Consider the following 21,911-nt stretch of genomic DNA (forward strand, 5'->3'; position numbering starts at 1 on the left):
CTTTCCAAGCAAAGGAAGCTGTTCATTTTTTTTTCCTGAGTGTTCCATTGCAATGTAAATTTTATTTATTTATCTATTTATTTATCTTCAGAGATAGAGTCTTGCTGTTGCCTAGGCTGGGGTGCAGTGGCACAATCTTAGCTCACTATAACCTCAAACTCCTGACCTCAAATGATCCTCCTGCGTCAGCCTCCCAAGTAGATGAGACTACAGACACCTGGCTAATTTTTTTTTTTTTTTTTTTAAGAGATGAGGTCTCACTCTGTCACCCAGGCTGAAGTACAGTGGCAGTATCCTAACTCACTGTAGCCTTGGACTCCTGGGCTTAAGCAATCCTTCTACCTCAGCCTCCTGAGTAGCTGAGACTATAGGTGTGGACCACCATACCCAGCTAATTTTTGTATTTTTTGTAGAGATGGGTCTCACTCTGTTACCCAGGCTGGTCTCGAACTCCTGGGCGTAAGCAGTCCTTCCACCTTGGCCTCCCAAAGTACTGCTATGACAGGCATACGCCACTGCACCCAGCCTGCAATGTAAATTTTTGAAATATATTTTTAAAAATTTAGACCTATCACAGAAAGTTGTTAAATTTCTAAGTCTTAAAGTCTTGCATTATTAGGAAGTTAATTTTATGGATTAAAATAAATCTACTTTTATGCTAAGTTAAACTTAATGTCTAAGTATAGTTTTAGTTGTACTTGTATTTCTAATTCAGATCCTAGTGTGCCTAACATATTTATTTTCAGTGTCTAATTGTTGAATAGTTTTCTACAGTAGGTATTATGTCTATTTATCTTCTTGATTTCTTTCTTTTTTTTTTTTTTGAGATGGAGTCTCACTTTTGTCACTTAGGCTGGAGTGCAATGGTGTGATCTCGGCTCACTGCAACCTCTGCCTCCTGGGCTCAAGCAATTCTCCTGCCTCAGCCTCCTGTGTAGCTGGGATTACAAGCATCTGCCACCACGCCTGGCTAATTTCTGTATTTTTAGTAGAGATGGGGTTTCACCATGTTTGCCAGGCTGGTCTCGAACTACTGACCTCAGGTGATCTGCCCACCTCGGCCTCCCAAAGTGCTGGGATTACAGGTGTGAGCCACTGCACCGGGCCTGTCTTCTTGATTTCTAATGGTTATGAATGTGTATAATATATTGGCCTGTTATAGGTCAGTTTTCTTAAGATTCCATTGTCTTTTTAAAAATCTGTCTTAGGAAATGAGAAGAGATACACCAGAATTACTTGGGATTTTTTTTTTTTTTAAACCACTAGGGATTCTGATGGCTTACCTTCTTTGTCATCCCTTTTTGGAAATCCGAAATGCATGCCCCCATACCCAGCTAATTTTTGTATTTTTTGTAGAGAAAGGGTTTTGCCATGTTGCCCAGGCTGGTGTCAAACTCTTGAGCTCAAGCAATCTACCCACCTCAGCCTCCCAAAGTTCTGGGATTACAAGTGTGGGCCACTGCACCAGGCCTAGATTTTTGAATTTTAAATATGTATCATATCTAGTAATAAAATAATTTATTCTCCTAAAGTGTTAATTTAGTCATACCTATATTAGAGAAGTCATTGGTTATTAGGAAAACATTACTAAAAATGGTGCCCATTTCTTTAAGAAATCATTCAAATCTTAAGTGGCAAGCACTGAAATTAACACAAAAGAGTAATTCTTAATAAAAGTTACATATTTTCGGAGTCTTCCCTCTTATATACTTTTATCTTGGATAACCTTCACAAAATGTATCCTTTTATATCCAGTACCCCAAAAGTTGCCAGCTTTCACTTGTTTACTTTCTGGTCTGCCTTCAGTATAGATTCCTTCTTTTCTTCTGTCTTTACTCTTGAATTAATCCTCTACCTACTTCACAGGCCGATTCTTTGATGAAAATGAATCCCCTGTTGATCCGCAGCATGGCTCTAAACTGGCGGATTATAATGGGGATGATGGTAACGTAGGTGAGTATGAGGCAGACAAGCAGGCTGAGCTGGCTTACAATGAGGAAGAAGATGGTGATGGTGGAGAGGAAGACGTCCAAGGTGAGCGTGGGCGTGGCCTCCATGCTATAACCATGAAACCCACCTCTAAGTTTTTTGGTTGAATTTGTGTAGAATTTCCCCCACTTATTAGTGGCAGTGTAACCTAAATTTTTTGTTTTTTCTTTGAGACGGAGTTTCGCTTTTCTTGCCCAGGCTGGAGTCCAATGGTGCGATCTCGGCTCACCACAACCTCCACCTCCCGGGTTCAAGTGATTCTCCTGCCTCAGCCTCCCAAGTAGCTGGGATTACAGGCATGCATCACCACGCCTGGCTAATTTTGTATATTTAGTAGAGATGGGGTTTCTCCATGTTGGTCAGGCTGGTCTCAAACTCCCGACCTCAGGTGATCTGCTCACCTCAGGCTCCCAAAGTGCTGGGATTACAGGCATGAGCCACTGCACCCAGCTGACCTCAGTATTAATACAAAGAGGTTCTGTGCAGTTTTTCAGTTTTATTTTGAAAACTTTTATAATAGTGGCATTTGTAAATCTGTAAATTATTTTAATCTTTAAAAATTTTGGTTATCATCTTATGTGTATTATTGATACAGCTATGATTTAAAACTTAGAATCTTCAGAAATTTTAGAATTAAATTGTTTAAGATGACTCTAGACTTTACCTAAGGCAAATGCTTCTAGAAAATACACTTTTTCAATTTCTCATCTAAAAACATTTTGTTATTTCAGGTACAAATATTGCCCAGGTAGCTTTTTCATTATAAGGAAAGCCACAAAGGGAATGGTCTTCTCCACACTGAAGATAAGATTATTTCACCACTGACATAGCAGAGGAAGGCTATTTTTGAATTTTTTCTGAGAGGCTTAAAATTTATATTTAACAATCAATATGTGAAGATTTGTTTTATATTTATTACACAGATTCAACGTATTTTTCTTATTCACTGTGTTACTTCTGCTGAGCATTTAACTTAGTGAAAGTTCAGAATCTACCTGTGTGCATGCAGCCCTACCCATGCATGCATATCAGAGTGTTTTACTCTATTGCAAGTTTTTAGGCTAGTTTTCTGCCTGCTTATATTGTTTAGTAGTATTTGTGGAGCTATTTCTCTTTTTTATAAAAGTTGATTGTGACCTTAGTGTGTGATACATTACATTTTTATGTGATGCATGGAAATTTTTCATGATAACATGCTTTGATTTCTTCCTTAGCTGTTTTTAAAGTAATTAAATTTTTATTTAGGCTCATGACAAGCATTGTTTTTATAAAACCCAGAAGAAAATGTAGTTGTTCTAGAAAATTATATGGTTTGTAGGAAAAAGGGAAACTAGAGACTGACTTTTACCTAGGCACTGTTTTCATAGTTCATTTTAGTTTAGGAAAATTATGATTATTGGGGATAGAAAAGAGATTAATATGTGCTAGGAGTTATATAAGGTTATATTTATAAGAATTTTTCAAACACTTTTTGGTAATATTGATATTGATATAAATATAACCTTACAATATTATGTACTTTTTCTATAATCTCATCCTTTTTTCATAAATTTTATCATTTTTTCTCATTGCTTTTGTGATTTGTTTGGATTATATTTATTTGCAATTATTTATAATGTTTTAAGGCTTTTTCATGCATGTATATCACCAATTAGATTGTAAGCTCTTGGCAGGAATTTTTACTTATTTTGCCTTCCATTTTGTTTGTATCCTTTTCTACCTTCATACCCACCCCCCACAGTACTTTGCAGATTGTCTTTAACTGATAATTGTATGCTTTTCTCATTGAGCGTTTATTCTTATAACTGTGACTAGGGTAATAACTCTTTAACTTCTGGTCTTACAAGCTTACTTGGTTTACACTTTCAATATTCTCTAATTTTTTTAAGGGCTTTTTCATCTCATTGGATAATTTTGAGGTTTTTATTATAGTGGTTTATCTCAATCTTTGTTGTCAATCATTTCTTATATTTTGTCTATCTTAAAGTTGATAATTGTCACAAAATTTTGATTTAATATTTGTATGGGTTTCAATCTATTGTAAGTAAATTTATTTTCAGTGCCTTCTCTCTCCCTTTCTTGTACTCTTCTCCTTCTTCCTCCCCTGGTTCTCACTGCCACCTTCTACTTCAAGTCCCCAAGACCCTCATGTTGCCCTCCCATTCCTTTCACAAGAAAATAAATTCACCGATACTAAGGAATATAAGGAAATGACAAAAGATGATGTCCTCAGTGAAGTAGAGAAGGGGCTGTTACATTTTTGGATTTCCCTATTTGCAAGTTAATCTTACGTGAGCTGAGTGTTCTCATTTAACATTTCTTGTCTCATTCTGGTGTTCTCTAGATGATAGTGGCAGGATAGGGCACCTACAAAGGGGACCAAGAACAAAAAGATGCAGGAACATCAGCTCCAACAAATAAAGAGGGATAAGTTTGGGTGAACTGACTAAAAAGGAATACTGAGGAGACTTAAATAATTGTTAACATGTTTCCAGGGATTCTTTTTTTTAATTGAGACAGAGTCTTGCTCTGTCACCCAGGCTGAAGCTGAATCTTCCTGTTGTAGAGTTGATTTTTTTTTTTTTGAGACAGAGTCTCACTCTGTCACCCAGGCTGGAGTGCAGTGGCGCGATCTCAGCTCACTGCAACCTCTGCTTCCTGGGTTCAAGCAATTCTCCTGCCTCAGCCTCCTGAGTAGCTGAGACTACAGCCGTGCACCACCACGTCCAGCTAAGTGTTGTATTTTTAGTAGAGATGGTGGTTTCACCATGTTGGTCAGGCTGGTCTCGAACTCCTGACATCAAGTGATCCACCCGCCTCAGCCTCCCAAAGTGCTGGGATTATAGGCGTGAGCCACCACACCTGGCCATCCAGGGATTCTTTAGGTATATTATTAACTGTCCAAAAAGTAGGGAGAGGTAATTATGGCTGTTCCCTAATTTATCAACAAGTTGTATTCCAAATGTTCATCACTGTGCCAATGTGGAAATAATGGTTGGGTTCCCAGTACAGTTTGCACTTGTAGCCAAAGCAGGCAGAACATAGAGTAGAAAAAAACATTAATCGGCCAGGCGCAGTGGCTCACACCTGTAATCCCAGCACTTTGGGAGGCCGAGGCGGGCGGATCACCTGAGGTCAGGATTTCGAGACCAGCCTGGCCAACATCTCTACTAAAAAATACAAAAATTAGCTGGGCGTGGTGGCAGGCGCCTGTAGTCCCAGCTACTCGGGAGGCTGAGGCAGGAGAATTGCTTGAACCCGGGAGGCAGACGTGTGGTAAGCCAAGATTGCACCATTGCGCTCCAGCCTAGGTAACAGAACGAGACTCTGTTTCAAAAAAAGAAAAAAAGAAAAAGACATTAGTCTAGAATCAAGAGATAGTCTGTATAGTGCTTTTCAAGTCACTTAAACTCTCTGGGCCACAATTTCTTCATCTGTATGAAGACTGCTGATTAGAATAAATGATCTTTCTCAGTTTTAAAATTCTGTGGCCACATTCAAGTTGGAATCATTATATATAACACAAGTATTATGAGAAAATCTGTTTCAGATTTCAGGATGTCTGAAACAGATCTATTCCCAAATCCATGAAAGAAAGTAGAAACTTTATTGCCACCATTGTGACTCTACAGCGAAAGATAACAAAAAATGAAGCACACACTTAATGTTCTATCAATAGGGGCTCTTCTCTGCTCTCTAGTAGTAGGAGTAATTTCTTAAGTTGTGAGGTCCCTAGAATTGGAGATTCCAGCTGCAGGATAAGATTCTGGCTTCACCTAAGTATACTTTGGCTTTGGTCTCCAAAACTGTGTATTATGAATTGAGGCTTTGGCAGCATATCTGCCAGTAGGGAGCTGAAGCATTCCAGCCTTATCTCTGATACCTGTTCATTACATATTAATCATTGGGGTCAGCACTACTTGTAGAGTGTTTTGTAGAATTGAGGCCTATTTTTCCTGTGTTTACAATTATTTATATATATATATAAATTATATATAAACAATATATAAAATATATTCTTATATTTTAATAAAAATGTTTGCATATTTATAATATATTTATATAGATATATAAATGGTTATATATTTATAATATGTTTCTATTATATATTTATAACATATTTCTATTATATATTTATATTTATATTATATATTTAATATATTTATATTATATATTTATAATATATTTATATTATATATTTATAATATATTTATATTATATATTTTTGTATATATATTTTTTTGAGACAGGGTGTCCCTCTGTCACCCAGGCTGGAGTGCAGTGGCATGATCATGGCTTACTGCAGCCTCGACCTCCTGGGGTCAAGTGATCCTCCCACCTCAGCCTCCGAGTATCAGGGACTACAGGCATGCATTACCACGGCTGGCTAGTTTTTTGTATTTTTGTAGTGGCAGGATTTAGCCATGTTTCCCATGTTTCCCAGGCTGGTCTTAAACTCCTGGACTCAAGCAATCAGGCCACCTTGGTCTCCCAAAGTGCTCGGATTATAGGCATGAGCCACTGCACCTGGCTCCTCACTGGCTTTTTGCCCCAAATTCTTGCTTTTTTAAATTTATTTATTTTTTTATTTTCTAAGATGGGGTCTTGCTATATTGCCCAGGCTGGTTTCAAACTCCTGATCTCAAGCTATCCACTTGCCTCAGGCTCCCAAAGTGTTGGGATCACAGGCGTGAGCCACTGCACCCAGGCGGTAGAGCTTTCTTTCTTTTTTCTTTTCTTTTTTTTTTTTTTGTCGCCCAAGCTGGAGTACAATGGTGTAATCTCAGCTCACTGCAACCTCCCCCTCCCAGGTTCAAGCAATTCTCTTGCCTCAGCCTCCTGAGTAGCTGGGATTACAGGCGTCCACCACCACGTCCAGCTGATTTTTGTATTTTTACAAGAGACAGGGTTTCACCATGTTGGCCAGGCTGGTCTTGAACTCCTGACCTCATGATCTGCCCGCCTCAGCTTCCCAAAGTGCTGGGATTACAGGCGTGAGCAACCACACCCAGCCATGGTAGCGCTTTCTTTAATGGAGGTAGCCTTTCTTGACTTCAGAGGGAATTTAGGAATTATTTAATAAATTATGGATATCTTTAAAATATTCCTTTAATATTCATTTTACCTTGATGAACTATTTAATATTTTGCTGCTTCCTAAAAGGAACTAAAATATTAGTTCTTATAATTATATTTAGTGGTTATCTGTTATTCTACATTAGATTTGGTTAGGTGATTTCATAATCATGTACTACTGCTTTACAGATAAATGCAAAGAGGTTATTGGTAGAAACTTGAATTCTGGGTAGAATAGCTACACTGAATATGAACTCTAGTTAATTTAAAAGTCCTATGAAATTCTGAAAACAACGTGAAGATACCATATTAAAACTTTGCTAACAGGTATAAATTAACAAAAAAATACTTCATATTTATTGAGGACATTGCAAGTAATGACTGCCTTCATGTATATTATTTTGAGGTAGGAAACACAGTTGTTATCTCTATTTTCCTGAGAAGATAATTACAGGTCCAAATAATTTTAGGAACTAGATCATGTTTGTTAAGTACCTGAGCTGGGAGTACATTTGTTTTTCTGTTCCTAGACATTTGCTGTTATCCTGATTTCGCTTTTTATTTGTTCACTTAAAAATTCCAAAAAGGGCCAGGGGCGGTGGTTCACTCCTGTAATCCCAGCATTTTGGGAGGCCAGGGAGGGCAGATCACACCTTCCTGGCTAACATGGTGAAACCCCGTCTCTACTAAAAATACAAAAAAATTCAGCCGGGAGTGGTGGCGGGAGCCTATAGTCCCAGCTACTGGGGCGCCTGAGGCAGGAGAATGGTGTGAACCTAGGAGGCGGAGCTTGCAGTCAGCCGAGATCGCCTACTGCACTCCAGCCTGGGCAACAGAGCGAGACTACGTCTCAAAAAAACAAACAAAAAAATCCCAAAAAGGACGGGCGCGGTGGCTCGCACCTGTAATCCCAGCACTTTGGGAGGCTGAGGCAGGTGGATCACGAGGTCAGAAGATCGAGACCATCTTGGCTAACAAGGTGAAACCCCATCTCTATTCTCTACTAAAAATACAAAAAATTAGCCGGGCGTGGTGGCGGGCGCCTGTAGTCCCAGCTACTCGGGAGGCTGAGGCAGGAGAATGGCATGAACCCAGGAGGCGGAGCTTGCAGTGAGCCAAGATCACGCCACTGCACTCCAGCTTGGGCGACAGAGCAAGACTCCGTCTCAAAAAAAAAGCCCAAAAAGTGGCTGGGCGCGGTGGCTCATGCCTGTAATCTAGCACTTTGGGAGGCCGAGGCGAGTGGATCACCTGAAGTCAGGAGTTCGAGACCAGTCTGGCCAACGTGGTGAAAACCTGTTTCTACTAAAAATACAAAAAAATTAGCTGGGCGTGATGGCGGGCCCCTGTAATCTCAGCAACTCGGGAGGCTGCGGCAGGAGAATTGCTGGAACCTGGGAGGCGGAGGTTGCAGTGAGCCGAGATCTCGCCATTGCACTAACAGGCTCGGCTACAACAGCAAGACTCCGTCTCAAAAAAAAAAAAAAAAAAAAAAAAAAGGCCGGGCGCTGTACCTCACGCCGGTAATACCAGCACTTTGGGAGGCCGAGCCAGGTGTATCACGAAGTCAGGAGTTCGAGACCAGCCTAACCAACATGGTGAAACCCCGTCTCCACTAAAAAAATAAAAATAAAAAATTATCCAGGCATGGTGGCGCACGCCTGTAATCCCAGCTACTCAAGAGGCTGAGGCAGGAGAATCGCTTGAACCCGGGAGGCGGAGGTTGCAATGAGCCGAATTCGTGCCACTGCACTCCAGCCTGGGCAACAGAGCAAGACTTCGTCTAAAAAAAAAAAAAAAATCCAAAAAGTAAAGACACCTTTTCCTTTCAATAACTTTCCTGTTAAATTTCTAGAAAATTATCCACTGCTCCATGATGATTAAGTCTTAATTTAATCATTATATTAAAGTCCTAAAAGGTGTGTTTATAGCCGTAAGGTGAGGTTCTATAATGTGGATCCTAAGGAGAGCTTTCTGGAGAGGTGCCCGTGATTATTTTCCCTTTTAAAAACAAAGATGGGTCGGGCGCGGTGGCTCATGCCTGTAATCCCAGCACTTTGGGAGGCCGAGGCGGGCGGATTATGGGGTCAGAAGTTTGAGACCATCCTGGCTAACACGGTGAAACCCCGTCTCTACTAAAAAAAATACAAAAAAATTAGCTGGGCGTGGTGGCGGGCGCCTGTATTCTGGAGGCTGAGGCAGGAGAATGGCGCGAACCTGGGAGGCGGAGCTTGCAATGAGCTGAGATCGCGCCACTGCGCTCCAGCCTGGGCGACACAGTGAGACTCCGTCTCAAAAAAAAAAAAATATATATATATATATAAAATAAAAATTATATATATAATAAAAATTATATATATAATTTTTTTAAAGTAAAGGGTTCTTTGATTAGAAATTGATTAGCATGTATATAAAGTAAAAGTGTGAAATGGATATAATTTCAGGCTTTAACACATCTTAAGACAGATTTGGGATTATCATACCTAGTGGATTATACTATTTAAAGATAGATATTTGTTAAGAATATGGGGTAGGCTGGGTGCAGTGGTCACAACTGTAATTCCAGCACTTCGGGAGGCTAAGGTGGGCAGATCGCTTGAACCCAGGAGTTAAAGGCCAGCCTGGGCAACATGGTGAAACCCTGTCTCTACAAAAAAAAACAGGAAAAATTAGTTGGGCATGTGGTGTGTGCCTGTAGTCCCAGCTACTCAGAAAGTTGAGGTGGGAGGATCCCTTAAGCCCTGGGAAGTCAAGGCTGCAGTGAGCCGAGATTGTGCCACTGTACTCCAACCTGAGTGATGGGACTGAGACCCTGTCTCAAAGAAAAAAAAAAAAAGAGAAGGCGCGAAATGGTTACCTGCAATTCTAGAAATGAAAATTTCTGTAAGTTTAACAGGAAAGTTGTTGAAAAAGAAAATTGGTTTGTTTGCCTTTTTTTTTTTTTTTTTTTTTGAGATAGGGTTTAGCTCTGTTACCCAGGCTGGAGTGCAGTAGTGTGATCTCTGCTTACTGCAACCTCCACCTCCGAGGCTCAAGCAATCCTCCTACCTCAGCCTCCTGAGTAGCTGGGACTACAGGTACACACAACCATGCCTTGCTAAATTTTGTATTTTTAGTAGAGACTGGGTGCCAGCATGTTGCCCAGGCTGGTCTCAAACTCCTGAGCTCAAGTGATCTGCCTGCCTCTGCCTCCCAAAGTGCTGGGATTGCAAGCTTGGACAACCATGCCCAGCCTGTTTTGCATTTTTGAAAGAAGAAAGTTTTAGAGTGTTAAAACCTCTCATACCTAAAGTAATAGTTTTCAGAAAACTATAGTATACATATGAATTTAGATTCCAATGTATAACTTTCTTTAAATTATATTAACAAAAATTAAGCTATTGGGTAATAGTATCTGTGACCCAGAATGTAAGAAAAGTGATTTTTTAAGTCTGCAGAGAAGCCGAAAGATATCATAAACATCCATGTACTCTACGCCGGGCGTGGTGGCTTATGCCTGTAATCCCAGCACTTTGGGCAGCTGAGGTAGGTAGATCACGAGGTCAGGAGTTTGAGACCAGCCTGGCCAACATGGTGAAACTAAAAATACAAAAATTAGCCAGGTGCGGTGGCAGGCGCCTTTAGTTCCAGCCACTGAGGAGGCTGAGGCAGGAGAATCCCTTGAACCCAGGAGACAGAGGTTGCATTGAGCTGAGATCATGCCACTGCACTCCAGCCTGGGCGACAGAATGAGACTGCATCTCAAAAAAAAAAAAAAAAAAAAAAAAAAAATCCATGTACTCCAAAGGGACTCTCCAAGGCTCTCATCAAAATACTTTTCATTCTTGTTCTAATATAATTTTAATACTCTTGGCTGAGGCCGGTGGATCACTTGAGCCCAGGAGTTCCAGACTAGCCTGGGCAACATGGCAAAACCCTGTCTTTACAAAAAATACAAAATGTAGCCTGGTGTGGTGGCGTGCACCTGTGGTCCCAGCTACCTGGGGAGGTTGAGGTGGGAGGATTACTTGAGGCCGGGAGGTTGAGACTATAAGTGAGCCATGATAACACCACTACACTTGAGCCTGGCCAAGAGAGCAAGATTCTGTCTCAGAAAAACAAACAAACAAACAAAAAAACCTCTTCAGCAGTCTCATTTCAAAACCTGTAATTTGCAGCAAAATTAGAAAAGAAGGATTGCTATTGGCAGGTAAACTGACAAGAAGGCAAAGTGACAACTCATAGCCAAGAAAGAGCCAGAAAAATCTGTAATAGCCAAGTAAATCAAACTCCATAGCACTATTTGGAGTAATTTAATACAGCCACTCAAAGAGGCTTTGAGGATTTTATTAACAGTAATCTTTTTTTTCTGTTTAGTTAAGAAAAGGTTAAATTTTGGTTGTTATACTCCATTTAGGAAGCCAAGAGGAAGCTATTTGCAGAGACGTAAAGAAATTCACTAAAATGTTAAATGTTGGGATTATGAGTGACTTTTATTTTTCTATCTTTTATAATTTTTTAAATACTAATATTGGATACTTTCATAATTTAGAAAAAAATTGATAAAAGCCTGAAAATGTGTACAGAAATGTTCCTACCAAAGGTTTAATTTAAAGGACTAAATATCATCTATGTAGAAATCATATATTTAGGCTGGGCACTGTGGCTCACGCCTGTAATCCCAGCACTTTAGGAGGCCAAGGTGGGCAGATCACCTGAGGTGAAGAGTTTGAGACAAGCCTGGCCAACACGGTAAAACCCCGTCTCCACTAAAAATACAGAAATTAGCCAGGCATGGTGACAAGTGCCTGTAGTCCCAGCTACTTGGGAGGCTGAGGTAGGAGAATCTCTTGATCCTGGGAGACAGAGGTTGCAGTGAGCCAAGATCGCACCACTGCACTCCAGCCTAGGCAATGGAGTGAAAGTCCGTCTCAAAAAAAAAAAAAAAAAAAGACTATATTTATATAAAAATATTAACTCCTCAATATTTGTGCGTTCCTAAAGTTTTGCTAGCTATGTCTATCTAGCTCTATTTCTGCTTGTCTGTCATCTATGTCTATTTTCTAAAGATTTGTTAAAATTAATCTTGCAAAATAGTTCCACATACTTTTCACTCTTTAGCCAAGCAACTAAGAAATAGAACACTATTTGTACTAGGTGTAAAATAACAAGCAGGAAACTACCTTAAGGCTAGGAAAAACTGAGACATTAATTGGATTTCTGCAGTGATTTAAAAAATAATATGTTGATACAAAATTATTTTACTTACAGATGATGAAGAACGAGAGCTTCAAATGGATCCTGCAGACTATGGAAAGCAACATTTCAATGATGTCCTTTAAGTCCTAAAGGAATGCTTCAGAAAACCTAAAGTGCTGTAAAATGAAATCATTCTACTTTGTCCTTTCTGACTTTTGTTGTAAAGATGAATTGTATCAGTTGTAAAGATACATTGAGATAGAATTAAGGAAAAACTTTAATGAAGGAATGTACCCATGTACATATGTGAACTTTTTCATATTGTATTATCAAGGTATAGACTTTTTTGGTTATGATACAGTTAAGCCAAAAACAGCTAATCTTTGCATCTAAAGCAAACTAATGTATATTTCACATTTTATTGAGCCGACTTATTTCCACAAATAGATAAACAGGACAAAATGGTTGTACAGGTTATATGTGGCATAGCATAACCACAGTAAGAACAGAACAGATATTCAGCAGAAAACTTTTTATACTCTAATTCTTTTTAATTTTTTTTTTGAGATGGAGTTTTAGTCTTGTTTCCCAGGCTGGAGTGCAATGGCACAATCTTGGCTCACTGCAACCTCCGCCTCCTGGGTTCAGTCAATTCTCCTGCCTCAGCCTCCCAAGTAGCTGGGATTACAGGCACCCACCACCATGCCCAGCTAATTTTTGTATTTTTAGTAGAGAGTTAATAATTGTATATTTAATAAAGACGGGTTTCACCATGTTGGCCAGGCTGGTCTTAAACTCCTGACCTCAGGTGATCCTCCTGCCTTGGCCTCCCAAGTGCTGGAACTCCAGGCATGAGCCATTGCGCCCAGTCTACACACTAATTCTTGTTAGCCCAACAGCTGTTCTGTTCTATCTACCCCTCATTTCATGCTCAAGGAGTCATACCTAGAATAGTTACACACAAGAGGGAAACTGGAAGCCAAACAATGTACAGTATTGTGTACAAAGTCACCTCCCTACTCCTTTTATTTTACATGAGTGCTGATGTGTTTTGGCAGATGAGCTTTCAGCTGAGGCCTGATGGAAATTGAGATAACCTGCAAAGACATAATAATATTTATGAGTTATATCTTAGTTCTTGAAATTGTGGAATGCATGATTGACAATATATTTTTAATTTTTATTTTTTCAAGTAATACCAGTACTGTTTAACTATAGCCAGAACTGGCTAAAATTTTTATATTTTCAGAGTTGAAGTTGGTGAAGACATTCATGATTTAAACACCAGATCCTGAAAGGGGTTAAATCTACTTTGAAATGAATCTGCAATCAGTATTTCAAAGATTTTCTGGTATTTTAGTGATCTTATTTGATTAGACTTTTCCAGAAGTACTAAATAAGGAATTTTAACAGGTTTTTATTAAAGCACAGATAAATAGAAGTACAGTGAGGTCTATAGCCATTTTATTAAAATAGCTTAAAAGTTTGTAAAAAAAAATGAATCTTTGTAATTACTTAATATGTTAGTTAAGAACCCGTCAAGCTTATATTTGCTAGACTTACAAATTATTTTAAATGCATTTATCTTTTTTGACACTATTCATTGAAATGTGTAAGCTAGCTAATTCTTGTTTTCTGATTTAAAGCACTTTTAAATCTTATCCTGCCCCCTAAAAACAAAAGGTTTTGATCACAAGGGGAAATTTAAGATTGTTAACCCCGTTTTTCAGAAGGGCTACTGTTAATTGCACATAAACATGAAATGTGTTTTCCCCTGTGTACTAACAGATTCTAGGCAAAATTCAAACTTATAGTGGTAAAAAAACAGGTTGTTCACTTGTTGAGGTGCAAAAATTCTTAAGACTTCTGTTTGAAATTGCTCAGTGACTAGGAAAAGATGTAGTAGTTTACTAAAATTGTTTTTCCACCATATCAAATTAAACAATTCATGCCTTTATAGGGTCAGGCCTACAATGAATAGGTATGGTGGTTCACAGAATTTTAAAATAGAGTTAAAGGGAAGTGTTGTACATTTTGGGAGCATTAGGGTAGGGAGATGAATCGAAAAATACCCCTAGTAATGCTTTATATTTTAATACTGCAAAAGCTTTACAAATGGAAACCATGCAATTACCTGCCTTAGTTCTTTTGTCATAAAAACAATCACTTGGTTGGTTGTATTGTAGCTATTACTTATACAGCAACATTTCTTCAATTAGCAGTCTAGACATTTTATAAACAGAAATCTTGGACCAATTGATAATATTTCTGACTGTATTAATATTTCAGTGCTGTAAAATACTATGTGACTCTCTTAAAAATCTGACATTTTAGAGTCTGTATTAGACATACTGTTTTTATAATGTTTTACTTCTGCCTTAAGATTTAGGTTTTTTAAATGTATTTTTGCCCTGAATTAAGTGTTAATTTGATGGAAACTCTGCTTTTAAAATCATCATTTACTGGGTTCTAATAAATTAAAAATTAAACTTGTTTCACTGTTTTGCTGATTCTAATACATACACAAACATCACACCCATGATGTAAATACATTTTAACACTAAAATCTGAGTAAGTTTAGCACTCGTTTTAAGTTAAGCTAAACTAAAAAAGCAGTTTTTTTTTTTTTGAAATGAAGTCTCACTTTGTTGCCCAGGCTGGAGTGCAGTGGCTCATCTTGGCTCACTGCAACCTCTGTCTCCCGGATTCAAGCAATTCTCCTGCCTCAGCCTCCCAAGTAGCTGGGATTACAGGCACGTGCCATCACACCTGGCTAATTTTTGTATTTTTGGTAGAGACAGGGTTTCACCATGTTGGCCAGGCTGGTCTCGAGCTCCTGACCTCAGGTGATCCACCTGCCTCGACCTCCCAAAGTGCTGGGATTACAGGCATGAGCTACCATACCCGTCCTGAAAACCAAATATTTTTACACCAGGGCTCTTTACTGTAGGTCTAGTTTATTCAACAAATATTGAATGCCTATTATGTGCCCAGCATTGTTCTAGGTATTAAGATAAGTGGATAAGATAGACAAGGTCTCTGTTCGCATGGAGCATACATTCAAGTGGGGGCAGTCAGACAATACACAAGTAAACAAATGAACAAGATAACTTAAAATAGCGTTAAAGAGCTGTTAAAAATAAAAGTTTTGGCTGGGCGCAGTGGCTCACGCCTATAATCCCAGCACTTTGGGAGGCCGAAGCGGGCAAATCACCAGGTCAAGAGTTCGAGACCAGCCTGACCAACATGGTGAAACCGTGTCTCTACTAAAAATACAAAAATTAGCTGGCAGGGGTGGCGTGCGCCTGTAATCCCAGCTACTCAGGAGGCTGAGGCAGGAGAATCCCTTGAACCCAGGAGGCGGAGGTCACAGTAAGCCAAGATCACACCACTGCACTCCAGCCTGGGTGACAGAGCAAGACTCTGTCTCAAATAAATCAGTGAATGAATGAATGTTCTAAGGTTCCAAACAATTAGGTTTTACTGAACTAAAACATTACAGTTATGTGGCTGGAATGGAATATGCAAGGGAGAGAGAAATGAGGCTGAAGAAGTATGGAGGGGTCAAGATAGGGAGAGCCTTGTAAGTTTAGGTATTGCTACTGACCCATAAATAAAAATGAAGCAAATATACATGGAAAGATGATTTTAGAAGAATAGTGAATATGACTTCAAAGTCATTTCTAAAATATGACACAGTTTGAAGAAATCTTAAGATTGTGTCTTTTGGGCTTCTCATTCCTGTAATCATGTAACAACAAAATTTGCTTGAATATGAGGACAGAGAATTTGTTTTTTAAAAAAGCAACAAGACGGGCGTGGTGGCTCACGCCTGTAATCCCAGCACTTTGGGAGGCTGAGGCAGGCGGATCACAAGGTCAGGAGTTCAAGACCAGCCTGGCCAACATGGTGAAACCATGTCTCTATTAAAAAAACACAAAAATTAGCCAGGCATGGTGGCGTGTGCCTGTAATCCCAGCTACGTGGGAGGCTGAGGCAGGAGAATCACTTGAACCCAGGAGGCAGAGGTTGCAGTGAGCCAAGATCGAGCCACTGCACTCCAGCCTGGGCGACAGAGCAAAACTCCGTCTCAGAAAAAAAGCAACAACATACTTATGAGGAAGTGTATTGGTCTGTTTTCACACTGCTATAAAGGTACTACCTGAGACTCGGTAATTTATACAGGAAAGAGGTTTAATGACTCACAGTTCCACGTGGCTGGGGAGGCCTCAGGAAACTTACAATCATGGCAGAAGGCAAAAGGGAAGCAAGGTACATCTTACATGGTGGCAGGAGAGAAAGTGTGCACACAGGAAACTGCCATTTTTAAAACCATTGGATCTTGTGAGAACTCACTCACTATCACGAGAACAGCATGGGGGAAACCCTCGCCATTAACCAGTCATCTCTCACCAGGTCCCTGCCTCTACACGAGGATTACAATTCGAGATGAGATTTGGGTGGGGACACAGAGCCAAACTGTATCAGGAAGGTAGTTACTTTCCATAGTGGGGCTGACCTTAGAAACACCTATTCTCTCATGTGCGGCATATGGTTTCAATGGGACAGTGTGTCATTAATACATTTGCAGTCTAGGTTATAGAGTTTTCACATCACATGTGGGCCATCGACATTCAGTTCTAACTTTTTTTTTTTTTTTTGAGACAGAGTCTAGCTCTGTCGCCAGGCTGGAGTGCAGTGGCACGATCTTGGCTCACTGCAACCTCTGCCTCCTGGGTTCAAGCAATTCTCATGCCTCAGCCTCCCGAGTAGCTGGGACTACAGGCACGTGCTACCACGCCCAGCTAATTTTTGTATTTTTAATAGAGATGGGGTTTCACCATGTTGGCCAGGATGGTCTCAATCTCTTGACCTCGTGATCCACCTCGGCCTCACAAAGCGCTGGGATTACAGACATGAGCCACCGCACCCTACCCAGTTTCTTTTAAAACTCTCTTCACTAAGAGTTCCAAATGAAAATTCAACCAACTAACCCAGAAAAAGGGGGGAAATGTAATGGTTCATGTAAGAAAAGTGCGTAAAGAATAGGAATCCCCTGGACTTAAAGACAACTGAAACAAGGACTTGAATGCTGCCAGGACTTTGTTTCACCAACTCCCATTTCTACTTCCCTCTACTTACTACCTTGTCTCAAACTAGCTCCCTCCTCAAAGTTCTAACTGTGGCTTCTAACAGATCATATTTTCTTAGTTTTGCTACCTGGGAGGGGCTGCTCCTCTTCCCTTAGTTTCACTTCAAAAATCTGAGGGAGGCCAGGCACAGTGGCTCATGCCTGTAATCCCAGCACTTTGGGAGGCCAAGGTGGACGGATTCCTTAAGCCCAGGAGTTCAAGACCAGCTTGGGCATCATGGCGAAACTCCTGTCTCTATAAAAAATACAAAAATTAGCCAGGTATGTGCCTGTAGTGGTGTATGCCTGTAGTTCCAGCTATCTGAGATGCCGAGGTGGGAGGACGCTTGAACCCAGGAGGTCAAGGCTGCAGTGAGCCATGACCATACCACTCTACTCCAACCTGGGTGACAGAGTGAGACTCTGACTAAAAAAAAGAAAAAGAAAAAAGTCTGAGGTAAGAAAAGGGAGACTTCTGCTTCTGGCTATGTTGGAGTAACTTGACTAGCCCTCTTGGATTAGTAGCACCTATAAAACTCGACAAGATGTATTAGGCAACTATTTCCAGCCAGCACAAGATTACTATCTCTGAGAGAAGGGAAACTTAGGCAGTGAGCCGCACAATCATCCCACTTTTTGTGGTGTAAAGAGGCTGGGAGTAAGAGCAGAGCACAGTGGGTCTGCTGAACTGAGAAGGCAGAGATCATAGGGAGCAGCTGAAACATTTGGAATCTGTTGGGTGGGACACCAGAGAATAGGGAGCTGTTCGCAGAGGCAGCCCCAGAAATCCATATAGAGGTCCCCACAAGTCCATGGCCGAGGGCTGGGCTATACATGCTCAGAAAAAAGACTATCTGACGCTTACAGATAGCAGTTGCTACAGGGTTGAGAACAGAATAGAGATACCAGAGGCCAAGAAGTTTTGGCACAAAAGCAGTGCTAAGGGACATTGGATTTCTGGGCCTGCCAAGGTGAATATCTTTAACAATTGCAGCAACAGGCTGGGCGGGTGGCTCATGCCTGTAATCTCAACACTGGGAGGCCAAGGCAGGTGGATCACCTGAGGTTGGGAGTTTGAGACCAGCCTGGCCAACATGGCGAAACCCCATCTCTACTAAAAAAAACACAAAAATTAGCTGGGCGTGGTGGCACATGCCTGTAATTCCAGCTACTCGGGAGGCTGAGGCACGAGAATCGCTTGAACCCAGGAGGCAGAGGTTGCAGTGAGCCAAGATCATGCCACTGCACTCCAGCCTGGGCAACAGAGGGAAACTGTCTCAAAAAAAAAAAAAAAAAAAAAAATTGCAGCAACAGCTGAAACATTAGAAAGGCTGCACATTAGGAGTAAACCCTATCCCCTACAGTAAGACCTACTCTAGATCTGCCTTATCAAAGCCTAAAGTCAAGCCTTGACAAGATTAGCAGGGGAAACAGAGTATGGAGCTTGAGTCCTGCCAACATAGGGCTTGCAAGTCTCCTTAGGCTTTCCATAGATGTGAACTAACAAAGTATAAATAAAACCAAGCATCAACAAGTTTAGGTGACCACTCAGTAACTGAAGTGCCTGCTAAAACAAGAATCATCACTTTTCAGGGAAGATAACAGAATCTAGAATCTCTAAAACATTATTATTCATAATGTCCAGTGTTCCCTAAAAAATGACTAGACCTACAAAGAGACGAGAAAATGTGGTCCATAGTTTTTTAAAATTGGGGTGGACTTTGTTATTCTTATTTGTTTTATTTTGGAGACTTTTTTTTTTTTTTTTTTTTTGAGACGGAGTCTCACTCTGTCGCCCAGGCTGGAGTGCAGTGGCGCCATCTCTGCCCACTGCAAGCTCTGCCTCCCAGGTTCACGCCATTCTCCTGCCTCAGCCTCCCAAGTAGCTGGAACTACAGGCACCCACCACTACGCCCGGCTAATTTTTTGTATTTTTAGTAGAGACGGGGTTTCACCGTGTTAGCCAGAATGGTCTCGATCTCCTGACCTCATGATCCGCCCGCCTAGGCCTCCCAAAGTGCTGGGATTACAGGCATGAGCCATTGCACCCGGCCTGGAGACAGTCTTGCTCTGTCGCCCAGGCGGGAGTGCAGTGGCACAACCTTGGCTCACTGCAACCTCCACCTCCCAGGTTTGAGCAATTCTCGTGCCTCATCCTCCTGAATAGCTGGGACTACAGGCACGCAACACCACACCCAGCTAATTTTTGTGTATTTTAGTGGAGACAGGGTTTCACCATGTTGCCCAGGCTGGTCTTGAATTCCTGAGCTCAGGCAATCCACCCGTCTCGGCTTCCCAAAGTGCTAGGACTACAGGCATGAATCACTGCACCCAGCCTTTCTTGTATTTGTTAACAGAGCTATTATAAATATGTTTAAAGAATTAAATGAAAATATGTTAATGAAAGGATAGGGAGTCTCAGCACAGACATGGAAATTATAAAAATCCTAATGAGAGTCTAGAACTGCAAAGAACAATAACTGAAATGAAAAATTCATCAGATGGGTTTAATAGCAGATTGGAGATGGCAGAAAAATGAACTTGAAGACATACAAACTAACAGTCCACGTATTTGGAAACACAGGGTTGAAATGTTGAGAGACTCAGAAATTTGAATTTTGGATTTATTCGTCAAAATTAATGTACGGCCCTTAAGACACTATCCATCCAACTCTCTAACATGGGATTCCATCATGGCAGAACAATGACCATTCTTGCAACTATGTATTGAATACCTAATATGTGTACAGAACTGTTCAGAGTACTGGGGATACAGCCATGACAAAATCCCTGCCTTCATGGAACATACACATTAGAGGGAGAGACAAAATTATTTTATATGCTTATTATATGACCAGTAGTGATAAATGCTGAGAAAAAGAAGCCAGAATAAAGTGAATAATAGGCCGGTAGGCCGGGCCCGGTGGCTCAGGCCTGTAATCCCAGCACTTTGGGAGGCCGAGTTGGGTGGATCACGAGGTCAGGAGTACAAGACCAGCCTGACAAATATGGTGAAACCCCATCTCTACTAAAAATACAAAAAAATTAGCCGAGCTTGGTGGCGCACGCCTATAATCCCAGCTACTCGCTGAGGCAGGAGAATAGCTTGAACCCGGGAGGCAGAGGTTGCAGTGAGCCGAGATCACGCCACTGCACTCCAGCCTCGGCGACAGAGTGAGACTCTGTCTCAAAAATAAATAAATAAATAAATAAATAAATAAATAAATAATAGGCCAGCCTGGTGGCTCACGCCTGTAATCCCAGCACTTTGGGAGTCCGAGTCAGGCAAATCACCTGAGGTCAGAAGTTCGAGACCAGCCTGGCCAACATGGTGAAACCCCATCTCTGCTAAAAATACAAAAATAGCAGGGCATGGTGGCATGCGCCTGTAGTCCCAGCTACTCAGGAGGCTGAGGCAGGAGAATCACTTGAACCCTGGAGGCAGAGGTTGCAGTGAGCTGAGATCACGCCAGTGCACTCCAGCCTGGGCAACAGAGCAAGACTCAGCCTCAAAAAACAAAAACAAAAAATAAAATGAATAGTGATGGAGGGGTGCTATTTTAGATAGGATGATCAGAGAAGGCCTTTCTGTAGAGGTGGTTTAAAACATGCAATGTGAATATCCTGTATAGCACTATTCAACTGAAATATTGAAACCACCTATATATTTTTAAATTTTCTAGTAGCCACTTTTTTTTTTTTTTTTTTTGAGACGGAGTCTCGCTCTGTCACCCAGGCTGGAGGGCAGTGGCACGATCTCGGCTCACTGCAAGCTCTGTCTCCCGAGTTCACGCCATTCTCCTGCCTCAGCCTCCCAAGTAGCTGGGACTACAGGCACCCGCCACCATGCCCGGCTAATTTTTTATATTTTTTAGTAGAGACGGGGTTTCACCATGTTAGCCAGGATGGTCTCGATCTCCTGACCTTGTGATTCACCCGCCTCGGCCTCCCAAAGTGCTGGTATTACAGGCGTGAGCCACCGCGCCTGGCCCACATTTTTTTTAAAAAGGGTGAGATTTTGATATTTTACTTAACCAATATACCCAACATGTATTAAATACAGAATACTACTACTGAGATTTTTTTTTTGAGATGGAGTTTCGCTCTTCCACCCAGGCCAGAGTGTAGTGGAGCGATCTCGGCTCACTGCAACCTCCGCCTTCTGGTTTCAAGTGATTCTCTTGCCTCAGCCTCCCCAGTAGCTGGGATTACAGGCGCCCGCCACCACGCCTGGCTAATTTTTGTATTTTTGGGGTTTCATCATGTTGGCCAGGCTGGTCTCGATCTCATGACCTCGCGATCTGCCTGCCTCGGCCTCCCAAAGTGCTGGGATTACAGGCATGAGCCACTGCGCCTGGCCACGAGGCAGAGGTTGCAGTGAGCCAAGATTGAGCCATTGCACTCCAGCCTGGGTGACAAGAGCAAGACTCTGTATTTAAAAAAAAACAAAAACAAAAATTAGCCAGGGGTGGTAGTGCATGCCTGTAACCCCAGCTACTTGGGAGGCTGAGGCAGGTGAAGTGCTTGAACCCAGGAGG

The 21,911-nt window shown here is 41.1% G+C and overlaps 1 protein-coding gene across 1 annotated transcript in view; it reads left to right on the plus strand.

Annotated features, from left to right (window-relative positions):
• Positions 1-14,736, plus strand: part of GOLM2 (golgi membrane protein 2) — a gene marked incomplete at its 5' end in the record, with an annotated part of 117,949 nt that extends 103,213 nt beyond the window's left edge. Inside the window, 2 exon segments of the mRNA NM_001133187.1 lie at positions 1,867-2,034; positions 12,315-14,736. Coding sequence (NP_001126659.1) covers positions 1,867-2,034; positions 12,315-12,385 — 239 coding nt within the window. The 3' untranslated portion in view covers positions 12,386-14,736.
• Between the last annotated feature and the right edge of the window lie 7,175 nt (positions 14,737-21,911).

The sequence above is a fragment of the Pongo abelii genome, chromosome 16 (assembly GCF_028885655.2).
Source record: "Pongo abelii isolate AG06213 chromosome 16, NHGRI_mPonAbe1-v2.0_pri, whole genome shotgun sequence".
Classification (NCBI taxonomy): domain Eukaryota; kingdom Metazoa; phylum Chordata; class Mammalia; order Primates; family Hominidae; genus Pongo; species Pongo abelii.